At 40.1% G+C, this 19,648-nt stretch overlaps 1 protein-coding gene and 1 long non-coding RNA gene across 5 annotated transcripts in view; one reads left to right on the plus strand and one right to left on the minus strand.

The window, feature by feature from the left end:
- Nucleotides 1-19,648, plus strand: part of jak1 (Janus kinase 1) — a 67,447-nt gene that overhangs the window by 21,465 nt on the left and 26,334 nt on the right. For all 4 annotated transcript variants that reach the window (XM_057840292.1, XM_057840293.1, XM_057840291.1 and 1 more), the window contains 7 exons: nucleotides 1,582-1,745; nucleotides 2,390-2,658; nucleotides 5,754-5,869; nucleotides 6,175-6,348; nucleotides 8,880-9,037; nucleotides 15,649-15,763; nucleotides 16,872-17,070. In XM_057840292.1, the coding sequence (XP_057696275.1) occupies nucleotides 1,582-1,745; nucleotides 2,390-2,658; nucleotides 5,754-5,869; nucleotides 6,175-6,348; nucleotides 8,880-9,037; nucleotides 15,649-15,763; nucleotides 16,872-17,070 (1,195 nt within the window). The remainder of the gene's footprint in view (nucleotides 1-1,581; nucleotides 1,746-2,389; nucleotides 2,659-5,753; nucleotides 5,870-6,174; nucleotides 6,349-8,879; nucleotides 9,038-15,648; nucleotides 15,764-16,871; nucleotides 17,071-19,648) is intronic.
- Nucleotides 578-9,213, minus strand: LOC130918529 (uncharacterized). Its single transcript, XR_009063775.1, has 3 exons — nucleotides 8,864-9,213; nucleotides 4,326-4,509; nucleotides 578-4,221 (listed from the first exon to the last, which is right to left on the minus strand). It is a non-coding gene; the product is annotated as an uncharacterized LOC130918529 (long non-coding RNA).

Here is a 19,648-nt window from a genome sequence, read left to right on the forward strand (position 1 = left end):
ATGGGTGACTTCATTTCTGTGAAGGCAACATAAGTGCTGAAAAGTACATACAGATTTTGGAGCAAAATATGCTGCCATCCAAGCGACGTCTTTTTCATGGACGCCGCAGCTTATTTCAGCAAGATAATGCCAAGCCACATTCTGCACGTGTTACAACTTCGAAGTAAATGAGTCCCGGTTCTCCCCTGGCCCGCTTGCAGTCCAGACATGTCTCCCATTGAAAATGTGTGGCGCATTATGAAGCATAAAATATGACAGAAAAGACCCCGGACTGTTGAACAACTGAAGCGGTTTATCAAGCAAGAATGGGAAAGAATTCCACATGAGAAGCTAAGAGAATTAGTCTCCTCTCTTTCAAAACGTTTATTGAGTGTTATTAAAAGGAAAGCTGATGTAACGAAGTGGTAAACATGCCCTTTCCCAACTTCTACTGCACGTGTTGCAGCCATGAAATTCTAAGTTCGTTATTATTTGAAAAATAAAATAAAGTTTATGAGTTTGAGCATTAAATATGTTGTCTTTGTAGTGTATTCAATTGAATATAGGTTGAAAAGGATTTTCAAATCATTGTGTTTTGTTTTTATTTACATTTTACACAATTTCCCAACTTCAACCAAATCCGGTTTGTACAATAAGGTCCTGGATACATGATGGTATGTGGAAGAATTCTAGAGAGAAGTTAATCTGCTGATGGGGGACAGAACTGTATGCATTTGTCAGCTACTGTAGATGATTTAGAGATTGCCCTTGTGGCTCTTTGCTGATTGGATTTGTTCCCAAATCATGGAGCTATGATCCACGCAGCCGGAAAAACATGGGACTACAGCTTTTGTGGTGTACAGCTTTTGTGGTGTGGTGTCTATGTACTAGTTTTCCAGAGAGTATCTGGTCATGTGTTTTGCTAAAACCAAGGAGAAAATCTTCCCCTCCACGGTAAGGAGATCGATGCCTCTGAATTGACCGACATGCTGAGAATCCTTCTCCCTTGGGAACAAGGTGGTTATGGCATTGGTCCACGCCCATGGAATGGCTTGGGTTTTCCATGCTATGGATATCAATTTCCATAGCAGCTTGAGAAGGCCCGGGCAGCTCTTCTTGTACGCTCTTTAGGGTACGCCATTTGGCCCAGGAGCTAAGCTCTTGCTCGGTCTATGACCATCTTGACCTCAGAGCATCTGAGGAGATCGATGTCAAACCATGAGGACAGCTTGGGCGGGTGAGGTATATAGCCCAGTGATCTTTGCCGCACTTCATCCTCCCTTTGTGTAATAAGAGGCCCAACTACATGGTTATCTAGGACCAATCCCAGCTCCATGCTCTAATGGTCTTCTTATTGCTCATCATTATCGTTTCGGTTGATGCTGAGTTATCCGGCCTCTCGGAGGACCATCAGATTGTTTTCTCTTTGCCCTGCTTGTAGTTATTTAAGGGTGTCCAGGAAACGGCTGTTTCTCAGACTTGTGAGAGTAGTGTAACTAACACCTCCACCCCCGGTGCAGTCTTTCCTGCTGCCAGCCAGACTTTGGAATCCAGAATAAACTATTTTATTTATTATGAACTTTTTCTGTTTTTGTCTTCCAGGGTCAGCATGATTTTCACACGGGTTTCTTACCTCTTCGAACATGCGTCTCTGAGTCAGAGCAGCACGAACTCGAAAACGAATGTCTGGGAATGGCTGTGCTTGCCATTACCCACTATGCCAAGAGCATGGACATCCCCCTGTCTGCTGCTTCCCAAGCAGTCAAGTAAGAAACTCACATCAAAGAATGTGTCACAATGTTGACTTTTCTGATCTTTGCATTTCTATATACATTGGTATCTCTTAAATGTAACTCATAATCAACAACAACAAAAAAAGCAAAAATGATAAACAAACAGGAATATGCAATTCTTTTCATGTAAAATTTACAACTGAATAACTGCTGAAGAACTGAAGACAATATAACTTCTTTCCCTCTTTTCAAATCCCGACTCGTATCTGTTTAAATGATTCAGCTTGATCCTCTGTTAAGTTTTACAATATGACTTCGTCCCTGTTACTTTGATTACTTTGATTTTGCTTTTAATCTGTCCTTATGTCTACTTTAATTTATATCATTTGTAAATTTGGTTGTAAAGTGTCCTTGGGTGTCTTTAATGGCATGGTGAACTAAAATGTATTATTATAAGACGGTGACATACACAGAACTAGTAGATTGTGAGAATGTGAACAATATACTCTAAAGACATGCCAAACAGTATATACATAATATGGAAAAGCGTAAGATAATTCAAAGATTTAATGGGATGCATAATTTATGGAAGTCAGAAAAAAGGTTTATGACACGCGTTAGGTACTGAGAAATATTCCTAACAGATTAGTTTTTGTTCTCTGTTATCATTCCTACAGCTACAAGCGTTTCATTCCAGAGGCAATGAACGCAAACATAAAGCAACGTAATTTTTTGACCCGGATCCGCATCAACAATGTCTTCAAGAAATTCCTCAGTGAATTCAATTACCGAACAGTCAAGGTCAGTGACATCCCTCTGTATGACCTGAAGATGAAGTATCTGGCTACCTTGGAAGGGCTAACCAATGGCATGGGCAGTGAGATAACTGAGCCTATTTCGATGAGTGTAACAAAAGATGGAGACATCGTGAATGGGAGTAATTATGGTAAGACATTGAATTCCTCTAATTTTAGTTGATGGACACTGCCTGGTATACTGCATCTTTGTATTTTTGTGACATGTTCCGTACATTTTGTATGTAATTGTTGTTAGTGTATTCATTAAACAGTATAATATCAGAATGATATCTTTATGAGGTTATTTTTTTAGCACACATGAAAAAAATATTATTTCCATTTAGACATTTGGACAAAATTGAGATGCACAACAGTAATTGAGATAAATAGAATCAGACCAAATTAATAATAAAATGTACTGAAAGTTAACCAAAAAAAACTCAGACATTGCTTTTGAATTGTGGTTCAATAAAGGCTAATGATTCTAACCTTCCTAGGTTTACATGACAATGATCTTAAGCAAAAGTGGTGTTTTGCTCTTATTTTAATTCCACGTTTAGACGACCATTTTGTGTGGGTAACTGCGTGCACACAGAAATGCACAAGTGCATGTAACCTCCAATTTGTCAGAGCTTACATGTAGGCCTTACTTATATTTGTGGTTGCAGACACATTGGACATTGCAAAAAGGGGTTCTTTGAACATGCAAAGGCTTTCAATCCTCGCTCGGTCGTCTACTACATCACTGATAGTTATCCCACCACATTGCAGTCCTCCGTAGTCCCGTCCACACTTCTCTCTCTTCCCGGCGTGTCTCCTTGTTTGCCAAATATTCAATGGATGCACTGAATTGTTTTTCTCTGCTCTAATTGGCTCTGTAATGAGCGTAGTCAATAGTTGACTTGATTCTTGTATAGCGTTGACGGCAGTTAGGCCACGTGGAAGGTTGCTACGTGAAGACATGTTGTTTTCATACACGAACCACGAGCACTGATGTCGTCAGTATCGTTGCCCCCTTCGACGGCAAATATATTGTAATACCCTCGGCTGAGGGTGAGGAAGGAGAAGAATCAGATGGCTTCACTCATTTTATTGTAGCAGCACGTAACAGACCTAACCAATAATACAGCGGGCTGTCTCCAAGTAGCGACCACCATCCACCAGCTCAGAGCCCAGGGCTCCTGACTAACATTGTTTACTAGAAGCACAGTGGCCCCTAACTTAAAATTTTAGGGGCGCAAGCAGAAGATTCAGGGGCGCACACTGTAAATTGACTTGCAAAGCTGTCCTCTAATTTGCACTGTTTAACTGATAAATACTTTCATAATAAATGCATAAAACTATGAACTTATCAATTTATATTTTGTTCTGTATCAGTTTTGACATCAACCAGTATACTGCTGACAAATTAGGTTAACATGGAAATTTTTACATAGTTGCGGAGTGTCCCATTCGTGACAAAAAATAAATGTATATATATGATAAAGAAGTTTTAAAAAAGCAAAATCTAAAGATAGTCATGGGTTTAGGTCAGGGGTCGGAAACCTTTTTGACCGAGAGAGCTAAGCTCTGCTTTTACAAGCGGTCGCCGAGTTGCGATTGAAATAAATCTTTGAGAAAACGACAAAGTCTAGCAACATTACTTACAATGTTACAGTCGTTGCGCAGAAACATGTTAGTGGTGCCGAGTATATTTCCTTGAAGCAGAAACCCTGCAAGACAACCAGGGGGACGTGTGACACATGAGTCTGACTCTCCTTGAAGTAGCGACCATTTGACAGTCCATAAAGTCATGAAAGTGAAAGTGAAAGCACACCTGTGTGACACCACGCGTTTCCCTTCCGTGGTGTAATCTTCCCGTATGCATTTTTCATTTACTCCAGTTCGCTTGGCATCGAGCCGGGAGGGGGCGACCCTGCTGCTGGCTGAGCTGCGACTGTGTCACACATCGTCCACCGTCTTTTCCAGCTCGTTACATTACCGGCAACTAGTGGATTTAACTGTGAAGGAGTTTGTCAGCAAAAATAAATAAATATAGGTAGTCCCTGAGTTATGAACGAGTTCCGTTCCTATACTGGCGATGTAACCCAAATTTCCGTGTAAATTGGAATTAACCATTTAAATACACCTAAATACCCAGTAAATCTCAAAATAACTATCCAAAAACATGTATTATATGTCATATTAATGAAATCAAGTTTAAAAAAAAAAAAGAACCTGTGAGTTACGTTGTGTTAAATGCTGTAAAATTCAATGGCTATTTGGGCTTCACTCACGAGTGAGTCGCCTTGCTGAGAGAAAAGGGCGCTGTAGAAAGAGTAGGGAGGCGAGAGGAGGGATATCATGGCCATTCAGGTCGCCAGAGTTGCCTCTCTCAATGTGAGCCCACCATCCAAACTCAAAAAACCTGATAGGGACTCGCAAGAGGAGTCTGTGCCAGGGAAGAAGCAGCAGCAGCATGATAACAAGGAAGTGGGACCTAACGGGGAACCTGCCAGCCGAAAGAAACTGCTGGACGGCGGCGATGCTGCTTGGGGACGAGGGGATCCTGTAATAAAGAAAGGCAATGCGAGCTAGGTAGTGGTACTCGAAAAACCGGAGAAAACAAAACAATAATTGGAGACCAAATGGGGAAAAGACTCAGGCGTCGTAAAGTCGAAATCACGTAAGTCAGGCACGCGCTAACTCAGGGACTACTTATATATATTATATATTGCAATATAATGGGGCATTATTGCCACCTACTGTTGGAGTACGGAAGTCAGATGCCAACAAAAACTCACTTTTCCGTTGTCAACTGTTTAGATAGCGACGACAGGGTGGAGCGTTGTCAAGATTTCCTCTCCAGAAGTTTTCACATTTTTGCGTTTTCCGCCCCTAAAACGCCATTGCCGTGTAAACGATAGGGCTCTCTGAAAAGGTTTTTGCGTGTTCACCCCCATTATACCGTAGACTGTATTTTTTTGTTTGTTTTGTTTTGCAAAACACATGACGTATGACATTTCCTGCTGTAATATCCTGTCTATTTTTTTAGATAGGAAATGAGCAAAATACCACTTCAAATGCAATGTTGTAGTGCTACTTCTATGACTAAAGACTTCATGAAATGGATACAGTGGTACAGATAGAGATAGAGAACAAGCATAAACCAACACTCACTAATCGTCAAGTTATTCCTATCTAGGTCATTAAAAGCTTTCCAGTAATTTAAACTATGTACTATCACTTATATGTGTGTTTACAGCATACTACAACCAAATTCAAGGACAGAGCCCACACCAGACAATGGATACTTGGCATGATGTACAAGTATGTGTGTCTGGTACAACAGGCATTTCCTGGAGGAAGAAGCCCCCCACAGTAAGTGACTGTTATCTTAAGTACATTTCAATCCAGTAGAAGGTAGAGGAGCAACAAAAGTTTGTAAACCTCAGACTCACAATTCTAATGTACAGTGAATCTTTGTGTTACATTTAGACTAGGGTATGATTTAGAAATGTTTTACCTCATTCTAATTATATGACTTTAAATTGCTATTACTGAGTAAAAATTTAGATTGCATTGCATAGTAGAAAACAAAGTATCGAATTGCTGTAAAACAGTCTCACCTGACTTTGCTTGTCAATTCAATTAAACATCACGAGCTGTGTGTGTCTTCAATATAGAAACCAGTGAGTTCTAAAGAGAAAGGCAGGTCAAAAAAAAACAAGCTGAATGAAAATTTGAGAGGAAAGGAAGCTGATGAAGCCTGGGAGAGATTCTGTGACTTCCATGAGATCATGCATGCGGCCATTAAGGATGCCACAGTCACGATTCACAGGCAGGATTACAAGAAAATGGTAAGGCAAAGAAGGACACAAGAACATTGCAATTGAGTCCGGGATATAAATCTGCTTTTCAGTCTATGCTGTCATTTTCAATTCTCTTAATAAAATTCATATTGAAGGTACTAGTGCCATTTTTAAACTTCACCAGTTCTAATAGAGTCAACTGAGTTCTTTTGCAATATACAGTAATATTTGAACAAGTTTAGCAAAAGTATACATTGCCATGAAAACGTATTTCCCCCCTTTTCAAATGGACTTCCTTTTTAATCATAAATAACCCACCTTTTAACTCCATACGAATCTACTGTGATTTACTTTGATCCGATTTGCCTCTAACCTAAAATTTTGGTAGTGCAGACATTTAAGGACTTGCAAAGTAAATATTCACATCTTAGTTTAAGTTCACTGTTAAGAACGTACAGTGGGGCAAATAAGTATTTAGTCAACCACTAATTGTGCAAGTTCTCCCACGTGAAAATATTAGAGAGGCCTGTAATTGTCAACATTGGTAAAACTCAACCATGAGAGAAAGAATGTGGGGGAAAAAACAGAAAATCACATTGTTTGATTTTTAAAGAATTTATTTGCAAATCATGGTGGAAAATAAGTATTTAGTCAATACCAAAAGTTCATCTCAATATTTTGTAATGTACTCTTTGTTGGCAATAACGGAGGCCAAACGTTTTCTGTAACTCTTCACAAGCTTTTCACACACTGTTGCTGGTGTTTTGACCCATTCCTCCATGCAGATCTCCTCTAGAGCAGTGATGTTTTGGGGCTGTCGTTGGGCAACACAGACTTTCAACTTCCTCCACAGATTTTCTATGGGGTTGGGATCTGGAGACTGGCTAGGCCACTCCAGGACCTTGAAATGCTTAGCCACTCCTTTTTTGCCCTGGCTGTGTGTTTGGGATCATTGTCATGCTGACAGACCCAGCCACGTCTTATATGCCCTTGCTGATGGAAGGAGATTTTCACTCAAAATCTCTCGATACATGGCCCCATTTATTCTTTCCTTTACACAGATCAGTCGTCCTGGTCCCTTTGCAGAAAAACGGCCCCAAAGCGTGATGTTTCCACCCCCATGCTTCACAGTGGGTATGGTGTTCTTCGGATGAAACAGTAGTACTCAGTACTCATTCTCCTCCAAACACGAGAACCTGTCTTTCTACTAAAAAGTTCTATTTTGGTTTCGTCTGACCATAACACATTCTCCCAGTCCTCTTCTGGATCATCCAAGTGCTCTCTAGCGAACCGCAGACAGGCCTGGACATGACCTTTTTTCAGCAGGGAGACACGTCTGGACACGTGCAGGATTTGAGTCCTTGGCGGCGCATTGTGTTACTGATAGTAGCCTTTGTTACTGTGGTCCCAGCTCTCTGTAGGTCATTCACTAGGTGCCCCCGTGTGTTTCTGGGATTTTTGCTCACCGTTCTTGTTATCATTTTGACGCCACGGGGTGAGATCTTGCATGGAGCCCCAGATCAAGGGAGATTATCAGTGGTCTTGTATGTCTTCCATTTTCTAATAATTGCTCCCACAGTTGATTTCTTTCCGCCAAGCGTTTTACCTAATGTAGATTCAGTCTTCCCAGCCTGGTGCAGGTCTACAATTTTGTCTCTGGTGTCATTGGACAGCTCGTTGGTCTTGGCCGTAGTGGAATTTGGAGTTTGACTGACTTAGATTGTGGACAGGTGTCCTTTATACCGATAATGAGTTAAAACAGGTGACATTAATACAGGTAACGAGTGGAGCCTTGTTAGACCTCGTTAGAAGAAGTTATACCTCTTTGACAGCCAGAAATCTTGCTTGTTTGTAGGTGACCAAATACTTATTTTCCACTCTAATTTGGAAATAAATTCTTTAAAAATCAAACAATGTGATTTTCTGTTTTTTTTTTTTTTCCACATTCTGTCTCTCATGGTTGAGTTTGACCCCTGTTGACAATTACAGGCCTCTCTATAATCTTTTCAAGTGGGAGAACTTGCACAATTGGTGGTTGACTAAATACTTATTTGCTCCACTGTATACACTGATCACCCACTTTACCATTGTAATTTGTTAAGTGTTAGCTGAAACCTTTCGATATGCCTGATAGTACCAAGACACGAGGCTTGTTGTCATTAGCCAAATCACTGGAGGTCAACGTAAAATGGCCTTTCAATAAAACCCGTCATTCATTGATCATTTTTCCCCTCTACAATAATATAAGAAAAAGAAAAGTGACAAAAATCCAAAATCCAAAGTGGTCTTTTAAACAAAACACTTACTGTATTAAATATTTCCCTCTTCAGTAGAGGTACTAGGAACATGGCGTTTTATTGAGTAGTCACTGATAACTAATGAGCAACAGCAAGGGAAGCTATTACACAGCAAGGCACTATTGTACCCTATGGGATATTTACAAGAACGTTGAAATGTTTTCTTGTATTTGTGTTTGTTTTTGTTTATTATCACTTAAGGTTAAAGTGTCAGCAGAATTGTTTTGAACTTTTATAAAATAAGAATAATATGGATTTTCAATCACCTTTTTGTTTCATCAGGAATTGCATATGGCATCTTGGGCTGAGGCTGTTTCCTTTGCATCTCTTGTGGATGGGTACTTCAGGTTAACAGTGGATGCCCATCACTACTTGTGCATTGAGGTGGCTCCCTCTTCTGTGGTGCAAAACAACAACAATGGCTGCCATGGCCCGATTTGGTTTGTTCTTATGGTTTCATTAATTACATTTTATTTCTACTCTGTACACTCTTATTGTATTTATTTTTATTCTACAGATCGGCATACACAACTTACGATGGGTTGTTTTCTGAATCACATCTCTTTGCATTAGTTACTGCTTCCCCTTAAATTCTACACAATTGAGCGTACTGACTATATTTCATTTAGCATGTTAAAAAATACACATATAAACCACACCTATCATTTTTTTTTTTTTTTTTTTAATTTGTCAAGGCACCCAGCCTCGAATCAATTCTTCTTTAGTCCAAGGGGTAATCGCTTCTTACAAAGGCAGCAATGCTATCCAAGTAGTAAAGCTAAATGTGCATTTGACGATACACGCGCACGGATAATGGAAAGCCCGCACTTGTAGTCGGAAACTTTGAACGCACCCAATGTGGCAATGTCACCATGATGCTCGGGTGTTCAGCTCTTATTGTAAATACCCAGCACCATTAATTCACCACTTACATTTTATGTCTTTGCTAAAAAGTTAAAAAGTAAAAAAATAAAACATAGGCCAGTGTTTCCCACAGGATTTTAGGAGACTGTGGTTGGAGGGTCTCTGACCCTCGGGGTAGGGTGTGTGTGTACATTTTCAAGCCTGGTGTATCTCGTTAGGGCATTTTGAGACCACTGAATGTAATATAAATTGCTGCATGCGGTGTCGCCGGATCGCGCCAAATACAGCAGAATGCAGCAGACAGTCGTCCCGTAGCCTGGTACACCAGACTCAGCGGTAGTATGTTCCAATCCGCGGTAAATTCGGTTTTACATGACCAAAAACACATCGAGTCGCTAAAACCAACAGTCTGTCTCGCGCTAGTCATGTTGAATATGTTGAAATGTCTCTCGCTAGTTACTAGTCGCTTTACCGACGTCGCGTCAGCCCGTCGCTGAATGGTCCGCTCCGCTGTCTATTTGCTGTGGCTGGCTCCGCCCTGGAATTTTTTTTCTGCTGAATGGTGGCCAGACTCATACTCTCATAGCCAGGCATGAAAATGGGTCAGGTGTTAAAAAGGTGAGAAGGGTGTGGAGGAAATATGTTCCAGTACACTGTACACCCCAACAAAATATTGAGCTCTGTCAACCCACACTGCGTTTCAGCAGGGCCGTGCATAGACCGGTGGAGGGGCGGGTGCTCGTAGATCAAAAGGGGCACATGAACAAGTATTTAATACACCTTAAAACAACATAACTTCAATTTTAACCAGCTTTAGATAATAATTGGCTGCGACTGTGACATACTTTAATTGGGAGGGGGCAACAGTGAATAGAAATCAAAACTGTCATCAAGACTTTCTGGCTGTGACTCAGTCAGTCTGCCTCTTTTCTTCCTTCAACCTCTGCATCAAAACTTCCTTCCTCAACTTGTTCATCTGAGAACAAACCACATCAGATGGTCACTGAGCCACCAACAGCACATTTTCTCAAAACTATTATTTCATTATTATCTATACTTAACAGCTCTAGCACCTAATGATTAATAAAGCAATGACATAAAATCTTATAGAAAAATAACAATGTAATTGTGTTTATAATTGTATTTAATACCCGACTATCCTTGCAAACTTGTTCTTACCAGGTCTGCTATTCACCCAGCTGATGAGGTATCCACTGCCTTTAGCAGCCTCATCCAACTCCTTTTTTTTATCCCTCAATCTCCTTTCCCTACGAGGCATGTCTATGTAATGAAATATAAATATTTTAAAAAAAAAATAAAAAAAAAACAGACTCCCCGGTGGCTTTTAGTTTTAAAGCTTTCTTAATTTCTTTCTCTCTCAATAACGATGGAGGTAGATTTGTGTTTTTATTATTCAATCAAAAAACAAAGTTACTTCTATCAAAAACAAAGTTGCTTCAATCAAAATACAGTATATACTTTTAATCCCAAAAAAGTCACTTCAATAAAAAAAAATTGTTTTTGATTGCAAAAATAAATTTGAGACAAAAAAAGCATTTGAAAACTATTTTTCTTGATTGAAACAAATTTTTCCATTGAAGTAATGTTGTTTTGCGTTTGGGCCACATTTTGGCTAGGACATTTGTGTCTTTATTATTCAATCAAATAAGTTGCTCCAAACAAACAAACAAAAAAAAAACAAAAAAAAAATTATATATATATATATATAAAAAGAAAAACTTTGCACATGTGTCAATCACCGTTTAACAAAGCCTGAGAGTGTTTGAGTAGACTCACTATGAAGCATTTAATAAAGCCAAGCATTTTCTTACTACTTTATTCTTGTTTAAAAATAATTCGGTGGGGCAGTAACATGTTTAAAACTTATCATAATTCTTACATTTTGAAGTGCTTGAAAACCATTTATAAATGATACTTTGGTGAAAAAAGTGAAAAAAACATGTCTTATATATATATGTATCTTTTTTCCAATGTAAAATCTGAATAAATACATTGAACACGCACAAAAAAGTGGGGGGGGGGGGGGGGGGGGGGGGGCTACTTCGCGGTTTTCACTTATTGCGGCGGGTTCTGGTCCCCATTAACCGCGAAAAACGAGGGATCCCTGTATTTCTGAAAAGCTTTAAGAAGCAAGAGTCATTCCCACCACTCGTCAGGCCGGTGTTGTGCCGACACCGGCCGTCAGCTCAAGTCCCAGCCGAAAATAGCGCGTCTCAGGTGGACGACTGGAGCGATACGGGGCGCAAAATGTGAAAACGATTGAAACCATTACTCACCAAATTCAATCTGCTGGCAAATACAGGCAAGTGTGTATGCTGCGCTCTGGTCTGCCCCGGTGTGGATAAGGCCTGTTTTTTGTTTTCGCAGCTTTGCAATGCAACCAAAGGCTCTCCGAGCACTCCCATGTACACTTAAGGAGTGCGCGCGTTTGGAATAATGGAACGCAGCTTGGGCCGATGATTGGTTCTCGTCAGCGAAGCATCTAGAAGGATTTGCTGACTGTCCAAGTGTCACTTTTTTAAATAACCGATTTCTTAATCACATGATGATAATAATAATAACAATTAAATAAAACCTCCCGAACCCCCCCCCCAAAAAAAAAAGAATTTCTCCTCGGATCTACGCAATTCACGTAGGTCGCCCTTTTTGACTTCAAAACGGCGAATTTCGCCGAAAGGTGAGAGATTTTCATGCCTGCATAGCACAGCTATGAGTCTGGTGTACCAGGCTAGTAGTCCCGTCTATGAGCGCGACCTGTTGGCGCGTGTGTCTGTGTGTGCACGCACGCACGCGCGCGCTCTCGCTCGCACGTGTAGTAGAGTGGAGTGGGCTACAGCTGTGTAATCGGCTGACTGAGGCATCTGATTATTATCTTTTTTTTTTTTTTCGGCGGGGGGGGGGGCAAACGAGACTGTGGCGGGCCCAAACGAGACTGTGGTGGGCCGCCACAGTCTCGTTCATTGGTGGGAAACACTGATAGGCACATACTTAATGACTGTCTTGACATTCAGTTGTGGTGGTCGACGACAGAGCTTTATCCATAGCTTCCATTTGGAGACCTTTCTTTTAGGCTTTGAAAAAGGCACAAAAAAAATCCTCCCCCACAGTCTTTCAGTGTTCTTGGTCTCTAAATTACAGGTACCCCATGCACAGCGCTAAACCATCAGGTTTTTGCAATTTTAAAGTTAATAAAAAGATGTTTTAAATCACGACCACACAGTATAGAGTGGTATGAAAAAGTATCTGAACCTTTTGGAATTTCTCACATTTCTGCATAAAATCACCATCAAATGCGATCTGATCTTTGTTAAAATCACACAGATGAAAATACAGTGTCTGCTTTAACTAAAACCACCCAAACATTTATAGGTTTTCATTTTTTAACGAAGATAGCATGCAAACAATGACAGAAGAGGAGAAAATAAGTAAGTAAAGCCTCTGCCTAAGGAGACTTAAAGGGCAATTGGAACCCATTTTTACTAAATATTTTAAGTCAGGTGTGTGACAAATCACTGATGAGTGGTTTGAAGCTGCCCTTAGCCCTATAAAACACACACCGGTTTAGAATTGTCTTGATGAGAAGCATTGTCTGATGTGCATCATGGCTCGGTCAGAAGAGCTGTCTGAAGACCCCCGATCAAGGATTGTTGATTTGAATAAAGCTGGGAAAGGATACTAAACCATCTCTAAAAGTCTGGATGTACATCAATTGACAGTCAGAGAAGTCTACAAATGGAGAGTTTGGCACTGTTGCTTCTCTCCCAAGGAGTGGCTGTCCACCAAAGATGACGCCAAGAGTTCAGTGCAGAATACTCAGAGAAGTAAAACAGAACCCTCGAGTTTGCTAAAGACTTACAGAAATCACTGGCACAGTCTAATATCTCTGTGCACACATCAACTATGTCTATGTAAAACAACGGCCAAGAATGGTGTTCATGGGAGGACTCCACGGAGGAAGCCACAGCTGTCTGAAAAAACATTGTTGCTTGTTTAATGTTCGCAAAAAGGCACTTAGACACTCCACAGACGTTTTGGCAAAATATTTTGTGGGGTGATTAAACCAAAGTTGAATTGTTTGGGAGTAACACACAACGTCATGTGTGGAAGAAAAATGGAACAGCTCACCAACATCAACACCTCATCCTTACTGTGGAGTAGAGGCATGCGAAATTTCCGATTCCGAGATTATTCGCGATTCGGCCGTTGAAAAAGATTCGAGAACGATTCACAAAAATCCAAATTCCGTTTATTGAATTATACCAGGTGAAGCAGACCTTAAATAAAAGTCAGCGCAGTCTTCGGGACACAATGAGGAACGGACCGAGAGTAAATATCATGTTCAACTCATGCCGCTAGATAAAAAAAACAATAATACCTGACTGTGGCCAACGGCTGCTTCAAACAACGCCCAGTTGCTAGTTGCTACAAACCGCTACAAACATACAGCCGCATACGGCAATAGTAGATAGCACATTTATGTAGAACTAGATGCAAAATGATAGACGGCGGCGCCGGTAGAACATGTAAAAAGAACTAGATGCAAAATGACAGACTTGCCGTTTAGTAGTTGCCGCGTTGTTAACAGCCGCCATCTTAAAGCTGTAGACTTCTCGAAAATTCTCTGTTGTAGTGAACCTAATTATCTTAATTTCCTTTTTATCTAAAATACTCCTAAATCGGCAAAATCTTAACTTGAATCCATCTTTAAATGATGAAACAATTTTAAAACTTTGACATGTCAAAAGTAGACAGAAGGGCAATTATGGAATAACGGGAGAATTTTAACAACTTTAAAGGTTGATTCACATCATTAAATTAAATGAATGTAGTTTAAAGCTGCTGATACAGAATGGGACTTGAGTATTTTATTTACTGTTTTAAACTGTTAACATGATACTGAAATATTAGTTTGGTTTAGCCTGAGAGGATTTTTGAACAATTTTGAAACTAATGTACAAAACATTAAAAGCGCGGTGGGGGGTGGGGTGGGGGATAACATCAATAATCGATTTATAATCGAATCTGAGCCTCTGAATCGTAATCGAATCGTTAGGTGTCAAAAGATTCCCACCTCTACTGTGGAGCATGGTGGAGGGAGCATCATGATTTGGGGCTGTTTTGCTGCCTCGGGGCCAGGACAACTTTCAACCATTAATGGAAGAATGAATTCAAAGGTTTAGCAGGATGTTTTGCTGGCCGTCTGTCAGACTGTTGAAGCTAAAAAGAGGATGGATGCTGCAATAAGACAATGATCCAAAACACAGAAGTAAATCAACTTCAGAATGGTTTCAGGAGAACAAAATACACGTTTTGGAGTGGCCAAGTCAAAGTCCAGACTTGAACTCTATTGAGATGCTGTGTCATGACCTAAAGACAGCGATTCATGCCACACACCCCAGGAATCTGACTGAATCTGACTTCTCTATTTTTGTAGAGAAGAATGGCCCATGATTAGTCCTGATCGATGTGCCAAATCTGCAGCTACAGGGAGCGTATGGTTGAACTTATTGCTGCCAAAAGGGGGGCCACAAAGTCTTAATTGTGATGGTTCACACCCCCCCCTCCCCCCTCTGTCATTGTTTGCATATTATCCTCATCAAAATATAAAAACCTATACATGTTTGGGTGGTTTTAGTTAAAGCAGACAGTTTTTTTCATCAGTGTGATTTTGACAAAGATCAGATCACATTTATGGTGATTTTATGTAGAAATGTGAGAAGTTCCAAAAGGTTCAGAAACTTTTTATTACCACTATTCCTATGCAACTCTACGACTGGTGTCCAACTTTTGTGTTTTGGGGGCATTGTTCACCCTGAGCATGAAATGTGTATTCTACCAAGGTTGTAAACTTTCATGCTAACTGGTGTAAAAATTGTAGTTATCTCTCTGTTTATAAGAGATTTTACCGCTATAGGTATAGCTGAAAGTTTTTTTTTTTTTTTAACCATAAACATTTAAGAGATCACAAATGCAAAATCTGATCAATTAAGAACTATGATGAGAAAATGACGCTAAGGCTGACATGGAGTTGTTTTGTCCCTGGTGCAAACATTTTCAGCTTGTCTACTCAACTTTATTTATACAAGGCTTCAACAGCTGCGTCAGTAACATATTTTCTACCTGTCACGCTGTATGACTTTAATTGATTGTTCATTTCTGACAACAGTACAGAGTATGCCATCCAAAAACTGCGGCAGGAGGGTAATGAGGATGGGATGTACATTCTTCGCTGGAGCGTCACCGACTACCAGTATATTGTCATCACTGTGGCCTGCAATGAGGTATGGAGCTTCACTGCATGATTATCTTTATTGTTTTCATTAGATTTTGCGAGGTCTCAGTCAATTTAAAAATAAAATCTACAGTAATTTCTGGAATACAACACCGCTCAAATTTAAGGTGTCCATGTCGTAATATGGGAAAGAGAGATATTGCTCTAAAATATTTGATTGACCAAAAATATCTTTATAAACAAAAAACAAAAAAAACAACAAATCAACCCGGCGAATTGCAACCTCTTCATTTATATGCAGCGGCCTGTAACTTGGGGGAGCCAGACAACTCAATTCCAACTCAGATTTCTAGGGCAGTCTTAAAACTTGAAAAAAAAACCCTAACTTTAAAAACAGGTCACTATATTTACTAACAAGGAAAAATAAAATCTACTTTACCTTGCCTTCTAAGCTTGAAGCGGACAAATTCCCCTGAAAAATCACCTCCAAAGCATCTGATATGCTCAAGGAGCCTAATATCGTATGTTGTAGCACGCTAGCCCTAATATGGTTTGTTGTAGCACACTAGGGCATTCTCTTTAAATCAAAACAAAGTCAGAACACCCAGGGCTAGCCTTGAACTGTTCATCTGTAATAGGATCACGCATCGGTCAGAATGTTCCTGCACAATAAAGTCCTTTGAGTGCTGGTTGAAAATGGCTAGGATAGCGTCCTCTTGTAACAAACAGTGGATACCCGTGCTTTTAAAATCGTATTATATAACAATATAATTTGTGGCACTATTTAGCATTAGATGGAGACCCATTCCGCAGTCACCAGTTTTTGATGAAGCCTGACGACGTTTCTGGCAAGCTTTGTCTGTATTAGTGTCACAGCCAAGGGCCATGTCATGCAAAATTTGAATATTCGTCCATCAAACCCCACCCAACCTCTCCCACTTATCTGAGGTCTATCACGAGGCGCAGCAGTTAAATGATATTTTAATAGCTAAAAAAACTGATGCTTGACGTTATAATCTTGCACGGCAAATTGAAAATGAAATTAATTACCGATATTTTGAATTAGCGATTTATAGCATTTTTACCGATTTGTTGTTGCATCCCTACAAATACCTGCTTACGCTAGTCTCGTGGTTAACCGACTTTGCTCCTTTTAGATTGACCTCAATGAATCCCGCCCTGTGCGCCAGTATAAGAACTTCCACATTGAAGTGACTCCTGGTGAGTTCCGCCTCCATGGGACCGAAACTGCAAGGCCCACTCTGAGAGAGCTATTAGAACATCTGGAGGGCCAGAGTCTTCGCTCTGACAATCTCCAGTTTCATCTGCTCCGCTGCTGCCCTCCTCAACCTCGGGGTAAGAACTTTTAAAATATCTGCTCATCTGTGCATGCAGAAAAATCCAAGTAGAAAGTTTACCTATTGCAAAAATCTGTGTCAAAACACAAAAATTAAAAAGCCTTCTGAGAAGGACTCGGCTAGCAGAAAAGGAGGGGTGTTTTATTTTACCTCCGTGCACCTCTCCTCCCAACCTATACCATCAAACTTCCTGCGACACAATTTCACAATATTTATCGTACATGAGATTAATACTGTGATGAAATCCAGCTGTGAGATATTAGACAACATTATCTCGACTATCTATATCAGTAAGGAAGTGAATAAATTTGTCATTGAGGAAATCGCAAATGTAAATTTACTGGTATATGTAAAACAATATTGCTGTCATCGAAGTTGCATTTATGTTTTTTCAAGTGCTTGTTTGATTTCTTCATGAAAGTTGCTAAAACACTTAACTGCAGGGTGGAATAATTTTGAACACAACTGTAAATAACCATACTGTAGTACTCATTTTTATTTAAATCTCGCTAAGTAGCCTTATTGATAGGCCCTGGGTTATGACCAGTGTTGTTAATCTTACTGAAAAAAAGTAATTAATTATAGTTACAAATTACTTCTCCCAAAAAGTAATTGCGTTAGTAACTCAATTACCTGAATGTAAGAGTAATTAGTTACTTGGCAAAGTAATTGGTGATAATTACTTTTTTTTTTCCCCTCAAAAAAAAAAAAAAAAAAAAAAAAAACATTGGCCACACGATGTGAAGTTTTTTGTGAAGGTTTTTGGTACAATTGGCCCGAGCCCAATTCTTTACCCTAATTTTCCCTTTACCCTGAATCAACTGTTAAAAGTTGTTAAAATTGCTCCCATTATTGCATTAGTTCCCTTCTCTCTACTTTCGACATATAAAAGTTTTAAAACTGTTTCATCATTTAAAGATAGATTCAAGTCAAGATTTTGCCGATTTAGAAGTATTTTAGATAAAAAGTTACTTAGGTTCGCTAGGAAGGTTCTCTACAACAGAGCCGTCCTAAAAAGTCTACTGCTTTAAGATGGCGGCTGTCTACTAACTCATTTAGTGCCATGTCTGTCATTTTGCATCTAGTTATATCTATGTACAGTACATGTGATATCTACCATGTCTACCATATCTACCATAACATGTGGGCGTAGTTTGTAGGCTATCGGCTACAACATGTATTATTGGAGCTACCTAGCATCGCGTTTGCTCGGCGTCACAACTTTCTTGCCTCCTCCCTCCTCCTGCTCTGCTCTGTCATCTCGGTGAGTCCGCCTCCCTCAGACTTTTCGACCAATATAGTAGCGCATAGTAACGCATGCCTTTCCGTCCTCAGTAACGGTAACGGCGTTGCCAAGATGAGAAAAGTAATTAATTAGATTACCCACTACTGAAAAAAATAACGCCGTTAGTAACGCCGTTATATTGTAACGCCGTTATTAACAACACTGGTTATGACGTACCCGACTTACATGATTTCGACTTTACGAGGCTGGAGTCTCGTCCACCATTCTGTCTCCAGCCTTTTTTTTTTCTTTTTTTTTTTTTTTTTTAACACTGCGCAGTATCTTATTTTTTACTTATTATCTGATGTAAAATACATGTTTTTGGACAGTTATTTTGAGTTTCAGGGAGTATCTTTGGGTACTTCAAGGGTTAATTCCGACCTACGCAGAAATTCGGGTTACATCGCCAGTCTGAGTCGAAAACCTAACCCGGAGACTACCCGTGGTTGCTCATTTAGTTTAGGAAATATTGAAGAATCTTGTACAATGTGTTATGTCCTAAGGACAGCTCGCGAAGGGCGTAACGTAAGACAACTCGCGAAGGGCGTAACGTAAGACAAGCCACACAAGTTTACAAGTGGACACACATTTATTCACAATAATCAAACTCGCAGTGAATATATACGAAATGCGGAAGAAGCGCAGCTTCAGGGTAAGCCCAGGCCAAAACAACAAACATAAGGAACTACACTTAAACCCCACTCGCTAACTAAACCCTGATCGTGAAAAAGAACAAAGAAAAGACAGCCACTAACCTAGCTTCTTACACTAAACAAAACAGGAGAAAACAGGTTGGACTGAAATGATGGCTTACCCCTACTGCTTCAGTGCTCTTATTTACACTGGGGAACAAAAACGATCCAATAATGGCAAAATACAAAAGACCTCACCCAAAAAGCGGGAGTGTAACAAAGTAGTGATCAAATGCACACGAGAGTGAATGACGAGCAAACAGCTGGCGAGGAGGACCGCGGCACAAATGCTGTCAAATGCGACCTCCCAGAGTGTTGACAGCGGCAGGTTTATGAAGCTTGGCGCCTTTTCGTCATGGCCAATCAGCGGCGGCGACGTCGTCTGTTCGTCCGGCATTGATCAGCTTACGTCACAGTGGGAGGGGAGGCAGCCAGCTGGCGGAGTTGACGATCAGCTGACTGAAATAATTAATAAAAATTAGTAATTAAACGGCCAGGACCGTCACAAATGACAAGGTGATATTCAGTGTTTTTAATAATGTCGTTAGAGTATAACAGTGTAATTTTTTTCAGTAGAGACTAATCTAGTTGATTAATTT

The sequence above is a fragment of the Corythoichthys intestinalis genome, chromosome 7 (genome assembly GCF_030265065.1).
Source record: "Corythoichthys intestinalis isolate RoL2023-P3 chromosome 7, ASM3026506v1, whole genome shotgun sequence".
NCBI lineage: Eukaryota > Metazoa > Chordata > Actinopteri > Syngnathiformes > Syngnathidae > Corythoichthys > Corythoichthys intestinalis.